Source organism: Guillardia theta (assembly GCF_000315625.1).
Source record: "Guillardia theta CCMP2712 unplaced genomic scaffold GUITHscaffold_156, whole genome shotgun sequence".
Classification (NCBI taxonomy): Eukaryota; class Cryptophyceae; order Pyrenomonadales; family Geminigeraceae; genus Guillardia; species Guillardia theta.
Genome location: NW_005434518.1, coordinates 22,770 through 46,712, shown reverse-complemented (window position 1 = coordinate 46,712; position 23,943 = coordinate 22,770). Strand labels below are relative to the sequence as shown.

Here is a 23,943-nt window from a genome sequence, read left to right as displayed (position 1 = left end):
CCCCACCCCTGAAGTTGAATGGGTACCCCTCCCCTGCAATCCCTGGATTGAAACCACAGCCCTATCCACCCCACCCCCTAACTTGAACATTTTGAACCACCGGTCTCATTTCTTTTGTTCTCCCATACCCCACCCCCATCCCGCCAGCACTATCTGTAGATGCAGCTCACCCCTACCCTGGTTCTTGTATATCGGCACCCCTTCATATGACCGGTGGCGTATCGCTCTGGGATCGGGTGGGTAGGGGTGTAGCTGCAAGTAAATTGGAGGTGCGGTGATACAAGTAGGGGTACTTTTAAGGTGACAAGAGAGGGTCCTGGTCATCCAAGGAAGTGAGGCTCGTAACCTTCGGATGAGTCACTCCGCCGAGTCGGGCAGCCGGTCCGGCCTGCCCGCCGGCGGGCCCGGGGTGTAAACTCGGAACCGTGCCACCGTCCGGTGCCAGGTGACCGGGCCCGGGCCCGGCCGGACTCAGGCCCCAAGGCCCTTGACACTGAGCCTCCAGAGAGCCTGGGTGTTTGAGACAGTACGGTACGGTGACTGAGATGTGCAGCCTTTCACTTCACACGTAAAATCAGCTGAGGTTGCAAACGCCCAAGGAAAATTACAACTTGACAGAGATGACAAGAATGTTGAGAAGCTCAGGCCTTCATGCAGGCATTCAAGGTCTTGGCGGCGAAGAACTGCCAGATACCAGGAAGAAACAGTGAGCGACGAGGACGGCAGAGCCGAGGAAAGGCAGGAGCAAGGGGAGCAAGAGCAAGGGGAGCTGGAGCAAGGGGAGCAGGAGAAAAGGTGCACCTTCACGTCAGGGTCCTCGTCGTTGGACAGCAAGTTCAAAGCAGGAACCACTGTTGAGTCTACGATCTGCAAGAAGAAGTATCAGTGAGGAGAAATCAGAAGAGGAGGGAGGGGAGCAAGCGAGCGAGCAAGCAAGATTACAGAATAGAAGAGTGGGGGGGATAACAGGAGGAGAAGAATCAGCCGGAAAATTGGGTTGAGGGAAGACAGGGAGGGGCCTGGAATGGATGGAAGGGAGCGGGAAAGGGAGGGAAACAAATTTGACTGACCTGCGCGTCTATAGCAGGAAGCATCAGCTCCATGGCCTTGCAAGCATTGAACCTGCAGTTGGGAACAGGATCCTGCGTAGCAAAATAGTGAGACGATTTAAGGAGAGAAGAAGGCAGGGGCGGGGAGGGTAGAGGAAAGACACGGAGGGGGGGGGGAAGAAGAGACGAGGAGGAGAGGGAGGTGGTGGTGGTGGGTGGAGAAGATTCCGTTGTCAAGGAATGGCGATCACCTTGGTAGCTACTACGACAGCATTCAGCATCTGCTTCTGCTTTTCTTTGTCAACGGCGCTGGTGAGGTTCTGTAAAATGAGTGAGGCCAACGAGAAGACAGTAGGAGCAGCAGAAGCGATGAGAAATGAACAAGACGGAGGAGGGGGGTGTGAGGGAGGTGTGAGAGAGGAGGGAGGAGAGGAGAGCAGAGGAGAGGAGAGGAGAGGAGAGGAAGGGAGAGGAGGGGGGAGCGAACAGGATAGGAAAGAAATGGCAGGGGAAGGAAGGGAGAAGCAAACGAACTAGCACGCGCGAATAATCTCGAGTGGAGCAAGAAAAGTCACAGAGGCAGCAATCACGGGAGGCAAGAGGAAAGGTCTTGAAAAGTCACGTCATGTTACCGCAATGCTGTTGATCGCTGTCATGCGATACAAGTAGTTGGAGTGACCGCAAAGTTCGATCACTTGGGGAATGATGTAGACTGACGCCCATTGCACTCCAAACACCTCCGTTAGCTTCCTGCAAAATCGTGAAAATTAGCATAGACTTCGGTTAATTTAATTTGGCGAATGAAGGAGGACAGAGAAAATTTGAGCTCAAAATGTTTGCAAAGGTGTTGAAACACATACGAACAACGGCAGGAGCAGTAGAAGGAGGAAGAGCAGGAGAATCAAGAGGAGCAGGAGGAGCAGGAGGAGCAGGAGGAGCAGGAGGAGCAGGAGGAGGGCGGGTCAAGCAGACAGGCGGCAGGACTCTCCCTCCCTCCCTCCCTCCCTCCCTCCCTCCCTCCCCCTCCCTCTCCCTCTCTCCCTCCCTCCCTCCCTCTCACTTGAGGTTCAAGGAAGCAGCTTCTCGGATGGTGAACACGCTGTCCGCAAGCCACGTGATGCACATCTTAGCCAGTCGCTCCTCGAAGAACTTGGCGCCCATCTGACTTGCCAGCAGAGGAATGTGCTCGATGATCGCCAGCCTCACCCTCCACTGCTTGTCCTCCGCAAGCTCGATGATAGCTGGGAGGAGAGACTGGGAAAGGCACTCTACTCCAATCACTTGGTTCACGTTGTCGAGCTTGCAGATGATGTTGAGCCGTGCCTCATGGTGCTCGTCCTTAAGGAGGGAGAGGAAGAGAGGGACGAGCTGCTCGATCGTGTGCTCCTTGCCCAGCACGGGAGCGAGCCCCATGATCACTGACGCAAGAGCAGCTGCGGGGCATGTGTCAGCAGCCAAGCCCGACTTGGACAGGGCTGAGTGGGAGGAGAGCGGGGGTGAGAAGTGAGGAGACAGGAGACAGGAGACAGGAGACAGGAGAGGGCAGAGGAGAGACGGCAGAGGGAAGAGGTAAAGGAAGGTATGAAAGGTTGAGGAGATCAGAAGGATTCTTAGGTCAACAGGGGTGCAAGGGTCACCTCTGACATGCTGCGACTGGTCCACTACCAGGTCGCGGATGCAGGGCATGATCTGGTTCAGCGCGACGTCCACCGAGACTTTAGAGCAGAAGCCCGCGACCTTGAAAGCTGCAGCCGTCCTGACCTCAGCCTCTGTGTCCTGCAGCGAAAGTCGAGCATGTCAATGGTTACACAGAACAGTGGGTTGCTGTCTGGGAGGGTACAGACAGTTGTGGGCGATTTCAAGGAAGGCAGGAGGGCACAAGGAATCAAGACAGGTTGATTCAAGAGAGCAGGTCAACTCATATGGAAGACTAGGAGATGTAGTGAATGCTTGCAGACAAGTTTTTGATTTCTGTCATGCGTGGTAGGGTGTCACCTTGAGAAACTTGACAAGGGCTGGGCACATCTCTGCCTCGATCACTTCTCGTGGAATGCTTTCACAGAGCTGCCAGTGTGCATTAGTTGAACAACAACGAGAGAGACTGGGGGGGAAGTAAAGAGAAGAGGAGGGCATCAGAAGAGGGCAAGAGAAGAGTAGGAGGGGAGGAGAACGGAAGATGGGAGAAGTAGAACAGATCAGAGGAGACGAGTACCTCGCAGAAATGGTCAGCAACCATGTATCTCACACGCCATGACTTGTCTTGCTGCAGCTGACGGATCACAGGGCTGCCAATCCCGTCACATCGAGAGCTCTTGCCCGGCCACATTCCAGACTTACAACACGAGTGACTGGTTCTTGTCGGTCGGGAAGATCCTCCCCAATGTGACACAGTTGTCAACAGCGACGATGCGGACGGAGTCTTGGTCATCACGAGCAAGGCTAGTAAAGAGAGGGATGATTTCGTTCTGCAGGTGGTTCTGCTCGAGAACTTGGGAGAACCCGCCGAGGGCCGTGCATGCAGCTTTTCTGACCATCGGGAAATCATCTTTTGAGAGCTGCCCGAAGAGCCTGATGGTCAACCCCGTCAGCAGCACATCCATCTGCAGGTCCACGTGTTCACCTCCTCATCTCTGCCTTTGAGGACTCTGAGACGCGCTTGTAGACCGTGGCGAAGAGGGGAGCAGCAGCTATCCTGTGCGAGTTGTAGTCTCCCGTTGCAAGTCTTCGGATGAGCGGGACAAAGGCCTCTTCCACGTTGGGTATCACCTCAGCTACCTTGATCAGCGACTCCACAGCCTGCTGGTGCGTTAGAGCCCGTCGAGCGGGGCAAGGACGCGCCGACCTTATCGCGCACAAGCGCTTCCTCAGGAGCGCACAAGGTCTCGAGGGGAAGCAGCAAGTGGTGCACATGCTCGTTGCCGCCGACATGCGGGATAAGGTTTCCGATCTCCTCCGCCATCGCAAGAAGGACCTCGTCCTCATCCTCCGACTCTACCGCGAGCTCTGCAACGAGGGTGAGCGTTCTAGCCTCCTGCCTCATGCCGCATGCTCTTCACCGTTCAGGTACGGAACCAGCTCGTTCCTCGTCCTCTCCACCCCAAGAGCAGAAGAAATCGTGGTCAGCCTCCTGACAGACTGGGAGGGATAGTTCAGCAGGACACACGAGCCGAGGTCACCTCACCTTCAGCCGCTGTTGAAAGTCATCGTTGCGAAGCTCGTCGATTAGAATCTTGATTTGAGCTGAAACACCATATCACGAACAACAATCAGTGGTTGACAGAGTAAAACTACCTAACGCGTCGTCCCCATCCACCATCTCGACATCCGCCATCTGTGAAACAACAACGTGAGAAAAACTTGTTATGTGAGTCCGTCAGGGGTCAGGACTTGCTTCTGGTTCTATCAAACCATTTCCACCGTCCCTTTGCGAATTTTACAAGATTCTTATTGATACTCTTATCGACGTTCTCTCCTCTACAACTTTCACCCTCCTTCCTCCCTGGATAATCTCCCTCTTCCAGAATTCTCACTCATATCCACCCCATCCCCGACTTCTGCATCCGAGAGGTGTCTTGCTACCCTCCTTCCACTCTCCCCCCCTTCATCGCTCGCATGCTCACTCCCTCTCTTCCTTCTCTCGCTGTCTTTGCTCCTCCTCCTCTCTCCTCGCCTCTCGCCCCCTCCTCACGCCGCCCCCTCTGCCATGCGCGCCATTCAGGGAATAACGGTCCGTAACGGTGATCAAACATAACCCCACCCCTCAAATCCAAATCTCATATCTTCCAATTAAACTACCGGTGTACTTCAGCTAAAACTCAACAGGAATACATGGGTGGGTGGTCATTGGTGGGTGCAAGGTACGGTTGGCACCCGGGTGACGGTGCAGTGCCGCACTGCCATCATGGACTCGGCCCTCAGTCACTGAGTGCGTCGGACTGCCCGGGCCGGCCGGGCGTGACTCGGCGGCCGGGGCCCGGCCCGGCAGTGAGCCTGACTCGCGTCACCGGAGACTCTTGAAAGACTCAGTGACTCGGAGAGGAGCCGCTCTAGTGGCACTCACCCCGGGCGGCCGGCCCGGCCCGGGGCGGCGGGTTCCGAGGAAGTTCGGCCCGCCGCCACGAATCTTTCGTGAAGAATCTTTTCACTAGAAGAGAAGGTAACATTTAAACGCTGCCTCTAGATTCATTTACGGATAGCCCTGAGGTGAGCCTGATTATTCATACCTTGGGAGCGAAGTTGAGTCAGCACAGAACATGACCGTAATCCTCCAGCATCAGCGCAAACTATCCTTACATGGCTCCCTCCTCCTTCTCCTCCTGCTCCTGCTCCTCCTCCTCCTCCTCATCCTCCTCCTCCTCCTCCTCCTCTCCTCCTGCTCCTGCTCCTGCTCCTGCTCCTGCTCCTGCCCCTGCCCCTGCCCTGCTCCTGCTCGTGCTCCTCTCCTGCTCCTGCTCCTTCTATTATCTTCACTCCCTTCCTCTTCTGCTCCTGCTCCTCCTGCACCTGCTCGTGCTCGTGCTCCTGCTCCTGCTCCTCCCCTTCTCTCCTCCCAAAGCCTGCTTTCTTCCTCCCCTTTTCTCCTCCCCTGCAATCCCCTGCACTCTTCTCCTCCAATCCCACTCCTCCACCACCTTCACCACTTCCACCTCCTTGTGAATATTTCATTTCTTCTTCTTCTTCTTCTTCTACTACTACTACTACCACCACCACTACCACTAACACTACCATTACCACTAACACTGACACTAACACTAACACTACTATGTTTTCTTCTACTACCACCATCGCTGCTACTTATTTCTTGTTGTTATTCTTGCCTTCCTTGTCGCACAACCTTGTCGCTCTCCTCCTACTAGTGCCACCTCCGCTGCCACTGACACTTGTCCAATTCCCCACCTTGATCATGTTTCTCTCCACCTCTCTCAAACTTTCATCATGCCCCTAGATCTTTCATGTTTCTTTCCCTGAGAACTCTTGAATCCTTCACTGAGTCCTGGACTATGTGTGAGGATCCATGTTGTGTGGCCAACATGTCTTCATGAGTGCTCATTGCTTCCTTCTGCAGGATCCATCAACCCTCTCTGACCTCTTCGTCTGCATCTTGAACCATGAAACTTCTTCGGATCCTCACTCCTCTCCTCGCGGTCTTGTCAGCACCGGGGGCTTCATGTTTCCTCTCCTCCTCCTTGGTCACGCTCAACTCAAACCTGCCCAGCAAGCTCTGCTCTAGAGCATCTGCAGCCCAGTCGCTGACAATGCGAAGCGCCAAGGAAAGCAAGGAGAAGCTGCTGGACGTGATCCTCAAAGGCGACGAGCAGAGTCCCAGCTATCTTCAGGACATCACCTCCGCCATCCAAGAGCTCTCAGCGTCCAAGTGCAAGTTTGACAGCCAGACGGCCGACGGGGAGTGGCAGCTTGTCTTCCAGCAGGACTCCAGCGACTCTCCAGCTCTGCAGAAGTTCACGAGAGCAACGGAGGACTCCGGCAAGACTTTTGCTAACTTTGACGTGAAGGAGGGTGTTTTCTACAACAAGGCGTCTGTGCTGTCTGGTGTAGCAGATCTGCAGGCGACAGTGAAGTTCGATACAGTCCCCGGCAAGGTGAGAGTATACGTGAGAGATACGAACCTTTGCTGTGTTATGATAAGAGTGAGAGATTGAGAAGGAGGAGGAGGGGGAGGAGGAGGAGGAGGGGGAGGGGGAGGAGGAGGGGGAGGGGGAGGAGGATTTTGTGACGATTGATCTTCTCATAGGAGGAGAGAATCTCTTGCGACATCACGGATGCTCGGGTGACGATAGCAAACTTTCTCACCATTCCTCTTCCTCTCCGTGTCAAGGGCGGCTGGCTGGACTTCCTCTACCTTGACAAGGTCGACCACGTCAGTCGCTCCCTCACTCCTGACCTGCGACCCAGGACTTGCGGGTGACGCGAGGAAACCGAGGAGGAATCTTTGTGCACGTGCGGCCGATCATCCCGGCTATGGCGATTGTCTTCCTTCAGCAGCTGCTTGCGGATTCCTCCCGCTTGACGTAAGGGCTTGCGATGACTAGGGACATAGACAACACTATGGACTTTCTTAGAGGTTGACGGCGCTAATAGAATGATGAGTTTGCCACCATTTCATGTTCTCAGTCAAGCCCAGTGTAACGGAGTAACCTGAGGCACCCTCCTGCCTGCCTTTCGAGTCGTGGCACAAGTTTGAACCTAAACTTACAGTACCTGACGTGCAGTCCGAGCAGAACTGCCGGCTGATGAGACTCTGGCCGGTAAATTTAAGGAACAAGTTTGTTTTATAATATTTTCAAATTGCACTATTCCACTTTCCACGAAAGCCTCAAGAGTTTTCAGCTCTCGTACCGCACTCACTTGCGATGCCTATTCATGTGGTTCCTCTTGCCAGTATCGAACGCGTCTCTTTCGAACCAGTGCACTGGATTGGTGCAACCCCGCTTCCTCTGCCCGTCTGCGGTACAGCTCCTCGTACAATTACAGCACTCGGCACACCATACCCACTGCAGCACACCACAGTCAGACCTCAGCTCAAGATACAGTGGCACAAGCCCACCTGGTGACCGGCTGAGCAAGCAACAGAGAGATGTCCTCTCTTGTGCAGTGACTTGATCGGAGGATGCTCACAGGTTGTGCCAACACGTTTGCTCACAAACTTGCAAGTCGGCAGGACTGTGACCGAGCTGTCGGTCCACTCATGGCTATGTGATAGTAAAGTGCCGGCAGCCATGTCGACTCTAGCAGGGGCGTATGACCTGGGCTTGCACAGCAGCTTCTCCGAGATCTTGGGCTGTTTGGGTTGGCGGTAGGAAGATACATCCTTGGAGCTGCTGCGAGCAGAGAGTGAGTCCATCACAGTGCGAGCAGGCAGTACAGACCTCATGCCGTCGCAGTAGGTGATGCACAATGGCCTGCTTCGTTTCGCACGCTCTTCAACGACCAGCCCCTTGTTGCCTGCAGCCGCTAGTTTCTCCGGCAAGCTCCCACCTATGTTGCTGGGGATGTGGGCCGAGAATTTCTGATCAAGGTCACGGTTTCAATGATGAGAATTCGAAACAGCAAGGCACACCTCTAAGGAAGCATTCAAACTGTGCTTTGTGGTTGCCTGAGCAGCGCGAATCGGGTGGTTTGCAAAATGCATAACCATGCTTCCTTTTCTTGCTGCATGAGTTTCTGTGGCTTCTATCTTAACAAGATCCTTCAGCTCTGCACGAAAGATTCACTCTTGGGCATCCCATATTCAAGTTTTCACCTTGGCGAGCCTTGCTCTGCTGATTTAGGCTCCCAAGGTGACCAAAGGACATGGGCTTAAGATTGGTACTCAAGGACCGACCAGCACATGCATTCGCTTTGGGTGCCTGAAGCCTCAGAATCGCGGGGGCGTGCGCCATGGCGCTTCCAGCAGGGCACCCCATTGTCCTGGGCCTTGCAGCTTCTCGCTCTTGGAGCCCTGGAGCGCTCGGCGCCGCGTCGTCCTCCCATTGCCAGCTGCCCGATTCCATCTACACGTTTCCAGCCACGGAAAATGAACTACAGCCAGCAAGAGGGACCACAAGGCCCATAGAACGACCCGTTAAATAGGTATCGAACTAGAGAGCGGGGTGGGATCACAAGAGGGAGAATTAATTACCTGCTCGATGGGGTCGATGACGGTCCCGCTGTCCAGCTCAGCCCAGCCATCCATGTCGCAGCTCAGCGACCCCTCCAAGTTTTCCTCGAAGCAGAAGAGTTCATTTGGCCCTGGAGAGCAAACGCACAATACGGTGTCAGTGCCGATGCTTGCGGGCAAAGGAACACAGAAGACTCACCTCCTAACTCTGCGTGGAGCGAGTCTCCATCAATGTGCAACCAAGAGCTCTCGCACGCATTGTTTAAGGGCGTCCGAGACCAGTCGAGCTCTTTGGGGAGGATAGGTTCGTCCACACCCATGGTGAGTGAGATGGGTGAGGTGATCTGATTCACACAGACCGCCTTGGGTGAAGGACGAGAAGAGAAGGAGAGGATTCGATCGAGGACGAAGGAACGATGATCAGTAGGAGCGGCACGGCAAGAACGAACGAGGGGAGAAGGGGAGGAAGAGGAGGAGAGCAGCAGCAGCAGCAGAGCCAGTCCCGCCAACAAAGCAGAACTGTGGACTACCCGTGGCTAGTACACCCCCACCTTCTCCATATCAAATTCAGATTACCCCACCCACAAATATAGGAAATTCGAGACAGAAATTACCCACCCATGATATAGCATGACCCTTATTCTAAGTACCCCTACCCTATAAGTGACTCTCTTGCAGCGGCCCCCACCCACCCCTACCCCCTCGGCTTACGTAAAAGTTCTTGTACACTTGATATTTTAGCACGAGATGTTTTAAACTCAGGGTTTCTTGTAATGAACAAATAATTATATAAAGATATTTGGTACAAATATTGTAGGCAAAAGAAATCAAAATATTCTGTATCTTATGACTTCTTCTACCATGAAAAGAAACATATATAGATAATTTGATAAGAGTCGTAGTGATAAAACTCTTTTCTTGAAAATGGTAGCCTCCAATCTATACCCATACTCTACAAAACACATATAAGTTCTATAAGAAACATAGTGGGAGTCACAAAACGTAAAAGTAAATGTACCTAATATTCAAATAGTTATACACTTACTTATATGTTGAGTTTCCGGTACAGATGACTCTGGTAATGCGGAGATCAAATACACGTCGCTTCAGCTTTTAGTTTACCAGTACTGAGATCAATCCGGATACCATCAGGACTGCCAGTCGACTCCTTCAAAAGACAACGTTTGACTTTTTTAAAATTCAGACAACTGATTGCACGAGCAATCTAAAACATATTTTAGGATGGAAGGTTGTGATCGGGAGTCCCTTGGCCTTCCGACCCTTCCTCAATTTTTACAGTTTAAAACTGATCGGCCCTTATAAAGGTAGGCGGGCTGGGCCGCCGAGGCCGACGGCGGCCCGCCGACCGTTCGGCCGGGCCGCCGACGACACTCAGTGACACGCCGACGGCCCGCCGACGACGGTCGGACCGGCACGCCGACGACCGTCACGTTGACTCCCGACGGCCAAGTAACGCCGGGTCCGAGTCCGTCGGACCGGGCCCGGTGCCACCTCAGCCAGCGGCAGTGACTCCCGGCGCCTCACTCGACTCGCCCGGCCGAGCCTCGGAGGCTCAGCGCCCGGCGGACTCGGCGCCGGGGCCGGGCCCGGGGCTCACACGGCCGCCCGCCCGCCCGCCCCGGCCGGGCCCGGCCGGACGGGCGTCCGATCAGATCCGACTCAGCGGCGTCAGTTCACAGACTGAGAGTCCGATCACCGTCCGATCACGCACCGGGCCGGGGCCGCTCACTGGGGCCCGGCCGCGCCTGCCGCCGTACGGTACCGGGTCACCGGCCGTTCCGATGATCGCCGCCGGGTGACTGCCGAGTCCCTCAGCCCCCGAAATGATTGGTTGACTACTATTGAAGTTGCCGCGGCCGCCGGACGCGGCCCCGGGGCTCGGATGATGACAAGGCTCGGCGCGGCGACCGGCGTGCTCTGACTCTGCCGGAGTTTCCGAAGTTCCGACCTTCCGAACTTCGGAAGTTCGCCGGGAAGTTCACTGGCAACTACGGTAGACAGCGCGGGGTGGCTTTAACTGGCCGAAGTTGTCGAGTTCAGGTCTGATGTGATTCCGAATAGTACTTCGGTATTTGCAAAGAAAAAAAGGTACTCCCTTCAAGCTGAAAAACCATCTTGGCTCTTGATTTGCATGATGTTGGGCCTGTCTCCATGCAGACTCACTGTAAAACAGTGTCAAGATGTACCATAAATGGAAGGCGCAGAATGAATACCATCAGACACGGGAGGAGAATCGACTTCAAGGGCGGGTTGCCCCCTAATTCAGAACTATCAGGATGAAAACGGGTCAACACGGGGAAACAAACTCACTTCTCCATGTAGAGCAGGGGAGCCATGCCGATGATACACCCAATCGTGATGCCGACCGTCTCTCCCAGCTGCTTGCACGTTCTTGTAATGGTCAAACTCCTCTGCTCTAGCGTCAGGTCCGGCTCGGCTGCCCCGAGACGAGAAGCGATGGCCTGGACTTGTCCTCCCAGGAAAATCCCTGCAATGTCCGAGAGGAGGTTGCCGGTGGCAGCTGCTCCCATGGTGGAGAGGCCCATCAGCTTACCAAGGAACTGCTCGATGGCTTCACCGAAGATTATCATTAGGCCGTTGTCGGTGATGCCGAACCCGATGAAAGGAATGCACTGAGCGATGAACATTTGCATGAGCTCCCTGTTAGAGGGGCGCATAACCTTCATGTGAGCATGTGCCTTATCCACCGTCGATCTCTCCCACAGTCTCAGCAGCGCTGATATGATCGCACTATCCAGCAGATCCATGGTCACCTGGTTCTGCACGGAGAGCAGCTCCTCGACTACTTTGTAGATATGATCCACGTCCTCCTTCTTCACGAGCTCTGACTTGGGGTTCTGCTGGACGATGCAGAACTGCCGATCATCCTTGGATGCAAGGATCAGCACCGTGAGACCGTTCCCCCAGGACGTCAGGATCCTCTCGGCCTTGTGCTTGGCCGCATCGTTGCAGTGGAAGGAGCCAGTGGAGTTGGGAGCTCCCACGTTTGCCTTGGGCATCACCACGACGGCTGCTGAGAGGATCTGCGATGACACGCTCCTGTTCAAGGCAGATGTCAAGGACTGTTGCAAGCCGGCATCTTCTTGCTCTCTTACCTGGCTACCATGTCGACCTTGTCTTGCCCCCCTGAGGTGAGAATCCCGGAGGGGTCGCAAACTAGAGAGGACTTGAGACCCACCCGTCCGCACGCCACAGGATGCACTCTGGGGTCAGGAAAGGCAACAAGGAGCTTTGCAACAGCATGGCTGCTCTGCAGGATGACGGCGATCAAGATCGCTGTTGAAGTCAGTGCGATGTGGTCGAACCGTGGCATTCTCCTATGACGCTGCACGCGGACCCTCTCGCTGGTGTCTCTCAAGAGTCGATGGAGGAGCTAGATGTTGCTGCAGGATGCTCGAGCTCGCCTCGAGCCTTCAAGAGCGAGGGGATCCTGTTCCAAGGATCCACGAGCGAAGGATGCCAACGTTCCCTCAGTGGTGCATGTGCACAGCAACGAGCAAGGGAACAGCGATCTGATGTACTGTGTAGGAGCGATCGGGCGCTGAGAAGCACCTGTATGAAGGATCGCAAGATCGAGAGCAAGGATGGAAACTGCACGAGTGAGGGAGGAGGAGGAGGGAAGGGAGAGGAGGGAGCCTGGAGGGAGGAACGGAGGCTGCTCCTAGGGGGAGAGTCGCCTGGGTGGAGGAGGAAGGGGTGGGGGTACTACACCTGTAGGGGTACCTCTACATGGAGAAGCAAGGGGGTGATAGAAGTAGAAAGGACCGGTAGCAAGGATGGGGATGGGCTGAATTTGGAATCGAGGGAGGGGGATGTAGAAACTAGGGGTCCTGACAGATGAGTGGGAAGGGTACTGGGTATTCGGGGGTACTAATGGGGAAGGGGTGGGGTACTAAAATGGGGTGTCAGGGCTGACAGGGTGCGGGAGGAACCTTATAAAGTTAAAAAATATTTTATAGTTTTAAAAAAGAGACAATTCGTAGTGTACTTATAAGTTGAATTTAATTTTGCACTATTAATCATTTCATATGTTTTAAGAGTCTATACAAATGTTTTTCTCAACCAAAGAAATCTGAGGAGCCTTTTATAAAACTATAAAACCCATTGGCCCGTTACAGATCAGCTACATTAAATGAAACCGTTCGTAACCGTAAGCGTTACATATGTGTTGACTGCCCTACGGCGGGGCGGGTCACCAGTGACCGGAGTCCGTACCAATGGTGGTGCGCAGGAGCAGATGAACGGCAGGTACAGGAGCAGGAGCTCGAGCAGGAAGCAGTACTCCAGGAGCAGGAGCAGGAGCACAGCGAGTGCTGGCAGGAGCTCGACTCCGACTCGGCGACTCTGAACGGCGAAGCTTAGTTGTGACTGACTCAGTGAGGAGCACCGTGCGGGCGGAAGAAAGAGACCCGACTGAGGGGACGACCATCTCTCAACGTTGAGAGATCACCTGCTTCAATGGTGCTATGAGGGAAGAAAAGGCGGTTATGGACGTCAGCCGCTCATGTCTGAAGGGGGTTGGAAGTCTTTGATGCTGAACACTTGGATCGCAAGTGGAGAGGTTCAGAGAGGTCTTGAGTATTAGAAAATGAACCAAGACGGGAGGGGAGACTGAACAGATACATTGAGGACAAAAGGCAGGACAGGACAGAGGAGAAGAGGTAGTTGAGGATAAAAGTCGAGGAGAGTGGAAAGGCGAGGAGGAAGTATTTCAGTTCTTCGCGAGAACTTCTTTCGGCACTTATGCGTTTGTTTTGCAATCGCGGTGAAGAAAGGCGAGAGCTGAACAAAAACGTTGATTGGAAACCAACAGAGATGATGACAACGATTTATGAGACTGTGGATGTTGTGGATATTTCGTTGTATGCAAACTAAGTTGACAGTTCCTACATTCCTTGATGAGGACCTTGGTTGTTTCTGGGTTGTCTGTAACGAATGTGTGAGGGCAGGCGAGGCTGAGACTGACAAGCGGGGGACATGGGGGCCGAGGCATGCAAGCCGATGACAGCTTGCTGCGACAGCAGAACCCCTTACGAGAGCAGGTGAGAGAGCAGGAGGAGGCGACGTGGGAAGGCCTGATACTCCGACGCCACTAGCTTCATCCCAACAACCGCGCTCCACTCGTCGGCGTACCGAGGTTCATTGCCGGGCATCAAGTTCGAGCTGGACAAGGTTGATGAGCCTCCACCAGTCTTGTGCCTGACGTGACCGTAGGGGGTAGACGTGGACATGGTCGATGAGAGGGGTCTGACAGCTCTGCATTTCGCCGCGAAAGAAGGTGCTAGGCTTACCCTTGCCCCTCTCCTCTCCTCTCCTCTCCTCTCCTCTCCTCTCCTCTCCTCTCCTCTCCTCTCCTCTCCTCTCCTCTCCTCTCCTCTCCTCTCCTCTCCTCTCCTCTCCTCTCCTCTCCTCTCCTCTCCTCTCCTCTCCTCTCCTCTCCTCTCCTCTCCTCTCCCTTTCTCACTCGTTTCCCCGTCCTGTGATGTGTACACACTGTTTCCCTCTCCTCCTCCCCTTCTCCTCTCCTCCTCGTCTCTACCATATCAACTCTCGTGCCGCACTCGTGACGCATCTTACCTCAAGGTCACCTCGATGCTGTCACTGAGCTGATCAAGAACGGAGCCACAACATCCATCAGAGCCAAGGGCTTGATGAACATGACTGCTCAGGAGGTTGCGCAACGAGCAGGGCACAGAGAAGTCGCGGATTTCATCTATCAGGTGGCCCATCGTTCTCAGCTCCTCACTACCTCGTTGAGCTGCGCTTGCATGGCCACAGGTCGATGCCGTGGAGCAGTGGTGCGAGAAGAGAGCTGAGCAAGGAGGCGAGCTTCATCGGACTCCCTCGCCCTCCTGCATGTTCTGAGCGGATGCTGCAGGTTTGGACCCACTGGACTTGCTGGCAAACTTCCAGAGCACAACCCCACGAATTTCCACGAGCTCCCGGCGGGAACCTGTCTAGAACACTTGCTTCACGCTTCGCCCTGAGATTGTGTTGTCATCATAAAGCTTCTATCACTCCACTGATTCGATTCTTTCGAGCACGGCAAACGTTCCAAGTGCCTTCAATGGTTTTTCTTTAAGAGAACGCAATTTTCTGAAATCTAAACTTTTGACTGAGAACCTGCTGTAAACCAAATCTTCATACTCAGCCAAGCAAGCACAATATATGAAAACCTTCAAATCTGCCATCCCGAAATAGTTGTTCTTCTCCAAGAATTGAGCGATGGCTTGCCTAGCTTGAGAGCCCCTGCCAAGTGCGAGTCAAGGAAATTTTGCTGGACCAACGAGTGTAGAGTGACCTCAGGGGCTCTAGCACACAGGCTTTCCTAGCAGGTTCTCGTGGCTCAGGCTGCAGCAAAGTCACAATCAAGAGACGAGAGCCGCAGCTCCCACCTTGTTTGTCGATGAAACAGCTGAAGATACTGCTTTTGGAGCTTTGTTTGAGCCTGCGAACCGAGTTACCGTTCCTGGTGGTCCTGTCCATGTCAAACAGCTACTTTGTATCGGCTGACGCACAACTTCTGCAAGGGCTTGCAAGTTGTTCGGTATCATTTCGCCTTCAACGCACATAACTTGATGCTGAAAAACATCATGACATTCACCTGTGGCCCTCCTTCTGAGAACTTCTGCTATGACCAAAGAAGCGATGGACCGTCCGTTACTCGCCCTGGATGAAGAGTTGTCTTTGATCTGAGGACTTGAGACGAATGCGAATGATTCACTTGACAAAACCTTTTGTCGTTTCTCAATGTCCGAAATCTCCAGGTCACTTTTCCTCTTCTTTTGCTTGAAGGCGCTTTTGTGCAACTCACTGGGTTTTGAGTGCAAAGGTCCTGATGATGCCGATGCAAGACTGGTGCTGGTTCTGCTCTTTTGGTTGTTCTTCTTGGAAATTTTCCATGCGATTCCAGGAGGAAGTGGGATGTTCAGGTTATAAAATACATTCTGGCACTCTTCTGAGCGAGAAATATGGAAGTGCAGACCTTGCTTTGTCTGAAACTGTTTCTCACAGCCTGTACATACAAAGGAAAGGCGGTTCGTCCTCCTTGGATACTGGTTTACTTCGGGCCGTGCTGCTACTATCTGTAGAAAGTCGACATCTGGATCTGGCAAACGAATCCAGCGGTTTTCCATGTCACCCTCGATAGCCACGTGAAACCCTCGCTCGTCAAAGTCATCGATTGCACCACGCAAAAGACCATGTGTCCTGTCTCGGATGCGAACCTGTTCTCCGATGTATCTGTTCCCGTTGGCAAATCCCTTCTTCATGTCTACTGAACATACCCATGACTGTTTCTCTTCAAAGTTGGGAATCCTGTCTATCCTAGGTTTGATTGTTTTTGGCTTTGGCTTTTTTATGGCAGCAGATTCTTTGGATATTTTGGAAGACTTTCTCTTTCCATTGTCGATAATCACATCGCTTTCCTGTATCCTGTCTGACGTCACGTCAATCCATTCATCCCAGTCGCTACTCCAATTGATGTAATGTACTTTCACCTTCCCGTCAATTTTCTTCAAAATTTCGCACGTACACCATCTCTTTGTGCAATCTTCTACAGAGACAAAATCTCCGACATTGAACTGCCGCTGGTTGGCAGCCGTACCCTTGGTAACAGAATCGTCTTCTACCGACTTGTCGTTTTCTTGGGTGTCTTCAGAAGCTCCTTGCTCGACGGCCAAGGTCGAGGTTTCAGAGCTCTCGTCTACTTCCACCTCTTCGATGAAACTTCCTTCCTGACCTTGGCCAGCATCATCTTCAGCTTCTATTTCTTCAATGACTCCTTCAAATTCGCTTTCGTCTTCTAGATCCGACTGGTGCTCAGAATCCTTCCCGTCTGCTGCCGACGACTTGTCCATCTCTTCGACATCCACGTCTTCTTCGAACAGAATCACCTTCGTCTGGGGTATGGCGTCTGAAGCAGGTCTATCTTCTTGAGGTCTGACTGTCTCTTCTGACTGGACAGCATTTTCAGAACTGGTGGCTTGGAAGGACTGGGTTGCAGGAGCTGATTGTACTTCAAGTACATTCTTGGAAGAAGATTCGTTGGAAGGTGTTCCTTTTGTTCTCTTTCGCAAAGATCGTGTTACAACCTCCATATCATCTCTTGTATCATCTTGAGCAGATTTGTCTGAATCTTTTGAATCTACATTCTTGGCCTTGCCTTTTCTCTTCACTTCAGTCTCAAACTTGATATTCTTTTCGTGCTCACTCGTATCCCTTTGATTCTGGTCTCTTTTGGCTTCCTTACTGTTCAACGATTGAGAGTTGGAAATACTTTCAGTCTGCTCTTCTGCACTGCTCTTCATTCGAGGCTCCGATGCTGAGATTTCATCTGCTTCATGCTTACCAGCATACGTCAAAGCACTGCGCAGGTTCGAAAAGATTGTTCCGTCTGGAGCGATGTAGTTGTAATGGCTATTATCATCCTTGACCAATACTTTCCAATCTTTCGGCAAGAGGCTCCGTTTTGACATTGGAGCTTCTTGACCAGGAATCAGCTTTGGTTGAGCAGAAGAATCCGGAATACTTTGTTCTCCTTGCACAGCCTCGCATTCCCCACCGAAGGCTTTTTGGAAGTATTGAAGCAGCGACAGCTCAGGGGATTGTGCCACCCAGACAGCATCATAAGGATGCGGTTGAGGTTGCGATGCATCATCCATAGCACAAAAGGATGTGAGCGAGCAGCTCTTTCCTCCAACCTTGACATGCAAGTTGTCATGGCTCTGATAAAGGATGGCCGACTTCTTGGAGGACCTACTTGCATCAAGATACACAAACACTTTGAGCCCTTTCTTTGGAACAGCCTCCACCATTCTAATATCATCAGCTGGAAGCTCCGTCCAAATTTCTTCACCGTCATCGAAGATAATCTGAAAGAGCTTCTCCTCGTGGCTGCCAGTGCCTTTGGGTCCATCTTTGAGTATTCCCTGATACCAAATCCCATCATCATACAGGGCTTCAACTCTACAGTTCACAAAGTAGGGCCATGGCGGGTACTTTGTGCGAGATCCTGATTCCTTCTGATCATCTTCAATCAGAAACTCGAAGTCCTTGTCTGATTCTTCATCGTGCGGAGACAGATACACTACTTCTGTTATCACTTCCGTCAGTTCTTCTTTGTTCGCACCGTCCGTTAACCTGAGACTAAATAAGCAAAGGTCTCCTTCACATGTATTGAATCATTCTCACCCAGGGTCAGGCTCAGACGTGCTTTTGCTGCTGCTGGCGCTATTTCGCGTCTTCCTCAATGAATCTCTCCTTGCATTACCCTCCTCATCTGCGCATGACGGTGATTACCACCTCCTCAAGTCAACGGACGCACCTATTGAGTTCTTCTTTGCAGAAAGATGTGTTTGGCTAGAACCTCTAGTCTTACTGGGTTTTGACTCCTTCTTGCTTTCAAGCTCGTGGTTTTGAGTCCTCTCATTCGAGAAGACTGATCTTGTTTTGGGAGCTTCTGATTTAGTTGTCTCTGGAAATTTTGAATTTCTCTCCCAATTTTTCTTGCCCATTTCTGCGCTTGAAGATTTTCTTCTGTATGCAGAACACAGCATTAGCACAAGTCTACGCACACTCCATTCCACCAAGCTCTCTAAATGCACAGTAGCGCTCCAACAAACTATAAGCTGGAGCTTTGCAAGTCCTTACTACTTCTGACATGTACGACGGCAAAATGCAAGCATAGCACAACACGATCATATCCAGTTGCTGGCATCGACTTCCATGCAGAGGCTGTCCAACAACCTACCTCACACCATCATTTTCAATTCTCTCGCCCTGTTTGTGGGAGGCTCTTATTGAAGCTACAAAAGCAGAAATTCAACATTTCAGTTGGGACTTGAGCTTATCATTTCTTTCATTTCATCCAGCCTGTTCTTATCCCTTTGTCTTCTCTGTCTCTCTTCGTCGCTACCACCCATTCCATTCTTCATCGCCTTCTCCCTTTCCCGCCATACCTGGAAGCGCGTAGGCAGGGAACCCCACTGGAAGGCCACGACCCCCATGACCCCATGACCCCTCCCTATGACTGAATGGTGGTCCAAATTTCCTTATTAGTTGAGGGGTGGGGTCAAGTGACTGTACCGGTGTGGGTAACTACCGGTCTTTTTGTAACGGTCTGGTAGAGATATGTAACCGGCACTCTGCCCAGGTACTTTCAGTCAATAACCAGTCAGTAGTGCAGTGACCGTCGTCAGGCTAGCTCAGTAGTCATGATTGACTAGAGCCGATGTCACTCAGGCAGTTGACACTCTGAATGTCGTCATCAGTTGAGAGGTGGGATCATCTCAGTCTTCCAAGGTCAATCCTTTTGACTTTGAGTTGTTCCGACAGGAAGTATGTCAGTCTGAAACACATCCTTTACTCAAACATTAAAGGTCATCCTTGACTCATACTACTGATTGAAATGGCTGTAACCAAACTGGCAACTTTGCTGAGACAGCAGATCACTTGCACTGACCGATCTCGTCACAATCAACGTGGACAATGAAAATCATCTCCAATCCTAGCCATGCGCATTCACACTCTGTTCACAAGCTATTACATTACATGCACTTCTGCCCCTCACACCGCAAGCTCGCGGCTACACTCCTCCTCCGCTCTCCCCGCCTCCGGGGCCCTCCTCTTCCTCCCGTCTCGCTGTCTCCGGGCGGTCGCCCCCCTGCTCTCCCGCACTCTGCCTATCTCGTCAAGCAGGCTCGGCCATGCCGCTGACGCCTGTCTCGACTCTGACGTCCTGCCGCCGCGAGCCGCCCCAGCGTCCTCCTCCCCTTGCGCACAGGTCTCCGAGCTGGCCAGCCGCTGCTTGTCCTGGAGGCGCTCGAGGTAGCGGAGCTGGTCGGGGCTGAGGAGGAGCCGCTTGGGCCGGGAGCTTGAAGGGAGGCAGGAGGCGGGGCGGTACCACCGGACGCTAGACTCGACGAGGACGATGGACTTGGCTACCATGGGAGGGAGGGGGCGGCAGCAGCTTGCTTGAGGGTGTCGCAAGTGCGATGGCTTACATGCGACTAGTTGCGGGGGCGTACAGGCAAAAGTCACGAGTGTGGCACGGAGAGAGTAGGCCTGGGGCTGAGCGGTTGAGGTTTAGGCCTCCTTGGCGGGTGCCGCCCGGTAACGAGAAGAGGTCATTGCGATGCGGAGGCCATGCAAGTCAGCCTCAAGGCGATCCGAACTTGAGGCTTTTCGCTTCCAATCCCAGTCTGGTCCTCGTGACCGGTCACGAGCCTCAAAAGGTCGCAAACGAAGTTGAGACCTCAGGTAATGGATCCCGAGCTTGTCCATCGGAACGAGCATGTCGTGGTGCTTGAGGCCGTCGGGCACCTGTAGCGCTTCAGCACGCGAGCGTCTACAATAAACCGATCTGAGTGTGCGCGCCCCCCCTTCTACCCCGCAGCTTCAGCCCAGTCATGAGCGTGTTCTCTGATTGAAAGAAGCTGGAGAAGAGGCGGGTTTGCATCTAGACGTATCACCAGCCCGGGATGGCAAGCGACGTGCCAAGCGCCTCCCTCAGCCACCTGAGCGATCCGAGCTGACACAAGCATGCAACGGCAGACTCAAAGCTCGCCTCACACTCACTTAGTACCCCTCCCGTGATGCCCCAGTCTATGAATAGATCAACGCATACTACATAAACAGCCTCTGCTCTCAGGCAGCACCATCCTCAATCCCCAAGCCCCCCCCCAAGTACAGCACAATCATCAACTCAGCCCCCGCCATCATGGGGCGGAGCGTTTCAGTCTGGCCTTGTGCATTCACACTCTATTCACAAGCTATTACATTACATGCACTTCTGCCCGCACACCGCAAGCTCGCGGCTACACTCCTCCTCCGCTCTCCCCGCCTCCGGGGCCCTCCTCTTCCTCCCGTCTCGCTGTCTCCGGGCGGTCGCCCCCCTGCTCTCCCGCACTCTGCCTATCTCGTCAAGCAGGCTCGGCCTTGCCGCTGACGCCTGTCTCGACTCTGACGTCCTGCCTCCGCGAGCCGCCCCAGCGTCCTCCTCCCCTTGCGCACAGGTCTCCGAGCTGGCCAGCCGCTGCTTGTCCTGGAGGCGCTCGAGGTAGCGGAGCTGGTCGGGGCTGAGGAGGAGCCGCTTGGGCCGGGAGCTTGAAGGGAGGCAGGAGGCGGGGCGGTACCACCGGACGCTAGACTCGACGAGGACGATGGACTTGGCTACCATGGGAGGGAGGGGGCGGCAGCAGCTTGCTTGAGGGTGTCGCAAGTGCGATGGCTTACATGCGACTAGTTGCGGGGGCGTACAGCAAAAGTCACGAGTGTGGCACGGAGAGAGTAGGCCTGGGGCTGAGCGGTTGAGGTTTAGGCCTCCTTGGCGGGTGCCGCCCGGTAACGAGAAGAGGTCATTGCGATGCGGAGGCCATGCAAGTCAGCCTCAAGGCGATCCGAACTTGAGGCTTTTCGCTTCCAATCCCAGTCTGGTCCTCGTGACCGGTCACGAGCCTCAAAAGGTCGCAAACGAAGTTGAGACCTCAGCCAATGGATCCCGAGCTTGTCCATCGGAACGAGCATGTCGTGGTGCTTGAGGCCGTCGGGCACCTGTAGCGCTTCAGCACGCGAGCATCTACAGCAAACCGATCTGAGTGTGCGCGCCCCCCCTCCTACCCCGCAGCTTCAGCCCAGTCATGAGCGTGTTCTCTGATTGAAAGAAGCTGGAGAAGAGGCGGGTTTGCATCTAGACGTATCACCAGCCCGGGATGGCAAGCGACGTGCCAAGCGCCTCCCTCAGCCACCTGAGCGATCCGAGCTGACACAAGCATGCAACGGCAGACTCAAAGCTCGCCTCACACTCACTTAGTACCCCTCCCGTGATGCCCCAGTCTGTGAGTAGACCAACGCATACTACATAAACAGCCTCTGCTCTCAGGCAGCACCTTCTTGATCTCCCCAGCCCCCCCCCAAGTACAGCACAATCATCAACTCAGCCCCCGCCATCATGGGGCGGAGCGTTTCAGTCTGGCCTTGCGCATTCACACTCTATTCACAAGCTATTACGTTACATGCACTTCTGCCCCCACACCGCAAGCTCGCGGCTACACTCTTCCTCCGCTCTCCCCGCCTCCGGGGCCCTCCTCTTCCTCCCGTCTCGCTGTCTCTGGGCGGTCGCCCCCCTGCTCTCCCGCACTCTGCCTATCTCGTCAAGCAGGCTCGGCCATGCCGCTGACGCCTGTCTCGACTCTGACGTCCTGCCGCCGCGAGCCGCCCCAGCGTCCTCCTCCCCTTGCGCACAGGTCTCCGAGCTGGCCAGCCGCTGCTTGTCCTGGAGGCGCTCGAGGTAGCGGAGCTGGTCGGGGCTGAGGAGGAGCCGCTTGGGCCGGGAGCTTGAAGGGAGGCAGGAGGCGGGGCGGTACCACCGGACGCTAGACTCGACGAGGACGATAGAAGCAGGAGAGCAGGTCATGGTCAGGCTGGGAGGGAGTGCGGGATGGCAAGCGTGAGCCGAGGCTCTGGCCTTGTCCTGGTGATCTTATAGGGGCAGGCAGGGACGGCTGGCGTCATGGCTGAAGCAGGTCAGCGGGTACGAAGCGGTGCGAGAAAGGCTTGGGAGGCTTGAGATACGCCCCCATGAGAAGCGGGAAGGGCGCACATGTGTGGGGTTTGTGGCCGCAGGCGGCCTCGTGGGACGAAAGGGCTCGATTTCGAAGATGGATGTGCCTCCTCAGATAAGATCGGATCTCAATAGGGGCAGTACTCTACTTGTCCGTGTGACCCGAGTCACGAGGCACAAACGGTCGCAGTGGATGAGTCGCTCTGGATCAAGACATGCGTCAACCAAGTCAAGTAGCCGTACAGCCCGTACGATACAAACATGCTGCCTTGCAGTATTGAGAACGCTCTTCCTCCCCTCCCCCGCAAGCTTTTGCCTCGTGTCTCGGAGCTTGATCCCGTCGCGTCCTCCTCCTGCTGCTCGCATGTCTCAAAGCGCACCCGCTGCCCGACCTGCTCATGGAGACGCAGGGGAGGAGGCCTGGGGTAGAGACGCCGGGAAGGAAAGATACCAAACCAGATATACTACTAGAGATACCATCGCTCACCCGACCCCTTCAGCTCCCACTGCCCGACTCCCAAGCTCTCGCCCCTCCTCTCATGCCTTCTTGCCCGTGCCTTCTCCCAAGCCTCCTCCCTTTCTCCCTCCCAAGCCCTCGAGGCCTGCCCGCCTCCGCCAGGCAGGGCCTTCTTCCACTCTCCCGCCCCTACGCAGTGGCACAAGCATACCCAGCCTCTACCCCCTCTACCCATACACGCAGCTCGCTCCCCCGCTTCACTGAGCCCTCTCGGACTCCCCGCCAGCATCCGCATAGCCGCCATCACCGTGACGGCGTCGTCCTGAAGATGCGGGGGCGGAGCGTGTCAGTCTGGCCTTGCGCATTCACACTCTATTCACAAGCTATTACATTACATGCACTTCTGCCCCCACACCGCAAGCTCGCGGCTACACTCCTCCTCCGCTCTCCCCGCCTCCGGGGCCCTCCTCTTCCTCCCGTCTCGCTGTCTCCGGGCGGTCGCCCCCCTGCTCTCCCGCACTCTGCCTATCTCGTCAAGCAGGCTCGGCCTTGCCGCTGACGCCTGTCTCGACTCTGACGTCCTGCCGCCGCGAGCCGCCCCAGCGTCCTCCTCCCCTTGCGCACAGGTCTCCGAGCTGGCCAGCCGCTGCTTGTCCTGGAGGCGCTCGAGGTAGCGGAGCTGGTCGGGGCTGAGGAGGAGCCGCTTGGGCCGGGAGCTTGAAGGGAGGCAGGAGGCGGGGCGGTACCACCGGACGCTAGACTCGACGAGGACGATAGAAGCAGGAGAGCAGGTCATGGTCAGGCTGGGAGGGAGTGCGGGATGGCAAGCGTGAGCCGAGGCTCTGGCCTTGTCCTGGTGATCTTATAGGGGCAGGCAGGGACGGCTGGCGTCATGGCTGAAGCAGGTCAGCGGGTACGAAGCGGTGCGAGAAAGGCTTGGGAGGCTTGAGATACGCCCCCATGAGAAGCAGGAAGGGCGCACATGTGTGGGGTTTGTGGCCGCAGGCGGCCTCGTGGGACGAAAGGGCTCGATTTCGAAGATGGATGTGCCTCCTCAGATAAGATCGGATCTCAATAGGGGCAGTACTCTACTTGTCCGTGTGACCCGAGTCACGAGGCACAAACGGTCGCAGTGGATGAGTCGCTCTGGATCAAGACATGCGTCAACCAAGTCAAGTAGCCGTACAGCCCGTACGATACAAACATGCTGCCTTGC

General features: G+C 54.5%; 7 protein-coding genes across 7 annotated transcripts; 2 read left to right on the top strand and 5 right to left on the bottom strand.

Annotated features, from left to right (window-relative positions):
• Positions 1 to 641: 641 nt before the first annotated feature.
• Positions 642 to 6,159, bottom strand: GUITHDRAFT_160260 (hypothetical protein; the record flags this gene model as incomplete). Its single annotated transcript, XM_005820994.1, has 15 exons — positions 642 to 683; positions 802 to 867; positions 1,071 to 1,142; positions 1,301 to 1,369; positions 1,682 to 1,799; positions 2,110 to 2,482; positions 2,687 to 2,825; positions 3,045 to 3,113; positions 3,262 to 3,312; positions 3,392 to 3,617; positions 3,670 to 3,845; positions 3,892 to 4,052; positions 4,106 to 4,184; positions 4,231 to 4,278; positions 6,136 to 6,159. 15 exons carry the CDS (start codon positions 6,157 to 6,159, stop codon positions 642 to 644), a joined length of 1,713 nt encoding a protein of 570 aa, XP_005821051.1.
• Positions 6,160 to 6,304: 145 nt separating this feature from the next.
• GUITHDRAFT_119740 (hypothetical protein) lies at positions 6,305 to 7,082 on the top strand (the record flags this gene model as incomplete). Its single annotated transcript, XM_005820993.1, has 3 exons — positions 6,305 to 6,649; positions 6,802 to 6,918; positions 6,963 to 7,082. The coding sequence occupies 3 exons, from the start codon at positions 6,305 to 6,307 to the stop codon at positions 7,080 to 7,082; spliced, it is 582 nt and encodes a 193-aa protein (XP_005821050.1).
• A 263-nt stretch (positions 7,083 to 7,345) lies between these two features.
• Positions 7,346 to 8,002, bottom strand: GUITHDRAFT_155847 (hypothetical protein). The gene is made up of 3 exons (XM_005820992.1): positions 7,937 to 8,002; positions 7,615 to 7,888; positions 7,346 to 7,561 (listed from the first exon to the last, which is right to left on the bottom strand). Exons 1-3 carry the CDS (start codon positions 7,939 to 7,941, stop codon positions 7,412 to 7,414), a joined length of 429 nt encoding a protein of 142 aa, XP_005821049.1. The 5' UTR covers positions 7,942 to 8,002; the 3' UTR covers positions 7,346 to 7,411.
• A 2,992-nt stretch (positions 8,003 to 10,994) lies between these two features.
• Positions 10,995 to 11,375, bottom strand: GUITHDRAFT_80856 (hypothetical protein; the record flags this gene model as incomplete). Its single annotated transcript, XM_005820991.1, has 1 exon — positions 10,995 to 11,375. The coding sequence occupies one exon, from the start codon at positions 11,373 to 11,375 to the stop codon at positions 10,995 to 10,997; it is 381 nt and encodes a 126-aa protein (XP_005821048.1).
• A 2,311-nt stretch (positions 11,376 to 13,686) lies between these two features.
• GUITHDRAFT_119737 (hypothetical protein) lies at positions 13,687 to 14,696 on the top strand (the record flags this gene model as incomplete). Its single annotated transcript, XM_005820990.1, has 6 exons — positions 13,687 to 13,751; positions 13,806 to 13,881; positions 13,924 to 13,987; positions 14,293 to 14,381; positions 14,488 to 14,507; positions 14,588 to 14,696. 6 exons carry the CDS (start codon positions 13,687 to 13,689, stop codon positions 14,694 to 14,696), a joined length of 423 nt encoding a protein of 140 aa, XP_005821047.1.
• Positions 14,697 to 14,723: 27 nt separating this feature from the next.
• GUITHDRAFT_119736 (hypothetical protein) lies at positions 14,724 to 18,224 on the bottom strand (the record flags this gene model as incomplete). The annotated part of the gene is made up of 6 exons (XM_005820989.1): positions 14,724 to 14,958; positions 15,011 to 15,060; positions 15,105 to 15,157; positions 15,314 to 17,850; positions 17,902 to 17,989; positions 18,035 to 18,224. 6 exons carry the CDS (start codon positions 18,222 to 18,224, stop codon positions 14,724 to 14,726), a joined length of 3,153 nt encoding a protein of 1,050 aa, XP_005821046.1.
• A 1,643-nt stretch (positions 18,225 to 19,867) lies between these two features.
• On the bottom strand, positions 19,868 to 22,123 carry GUITHDRAFT_119735 (hypothetical protein; the record flags this gene model as incomplete). Its single annotated transcript, XM_005820988.1, has 11 exons — positions 19,868 to 19,910; positions 19,964 to 20,031; positions 20,181 to 20,239; positions 20,287 to 20,313; positions 20,367 to 20,469; positions 20,513 to 20,786; positions 21,194 to 21,261; positions 21,411 to 21,469; positions 21,517 to 21,543; positions 21,597 to 21,699; positions 21,743 to 22,123. The coding sequence occupies 11 exons, from the start codon at positions 22,121 to 22,123 to the stop codon at positions 19,868 to 19,870; spliced, it is 1,212 nt and encodes a 403-aa protein (XP_005821045.1).
• Positions 22,124 to 23,943: the final 1,820 nt, after the last annotated feature.

Excerpts from the sequence above, each read along its gene's own strand:
- GUITHDRAFT_155847 (XM_005820992.1), bottom strand. Across the intron at positions 7,562-7,614 it reads CTTGCTCAGCCGGTCACCAG|TGGGTATGGTGTGCCGAGTG; the intron begins GTGGGCTTGTGC and ends GGTGTGCTGCAG.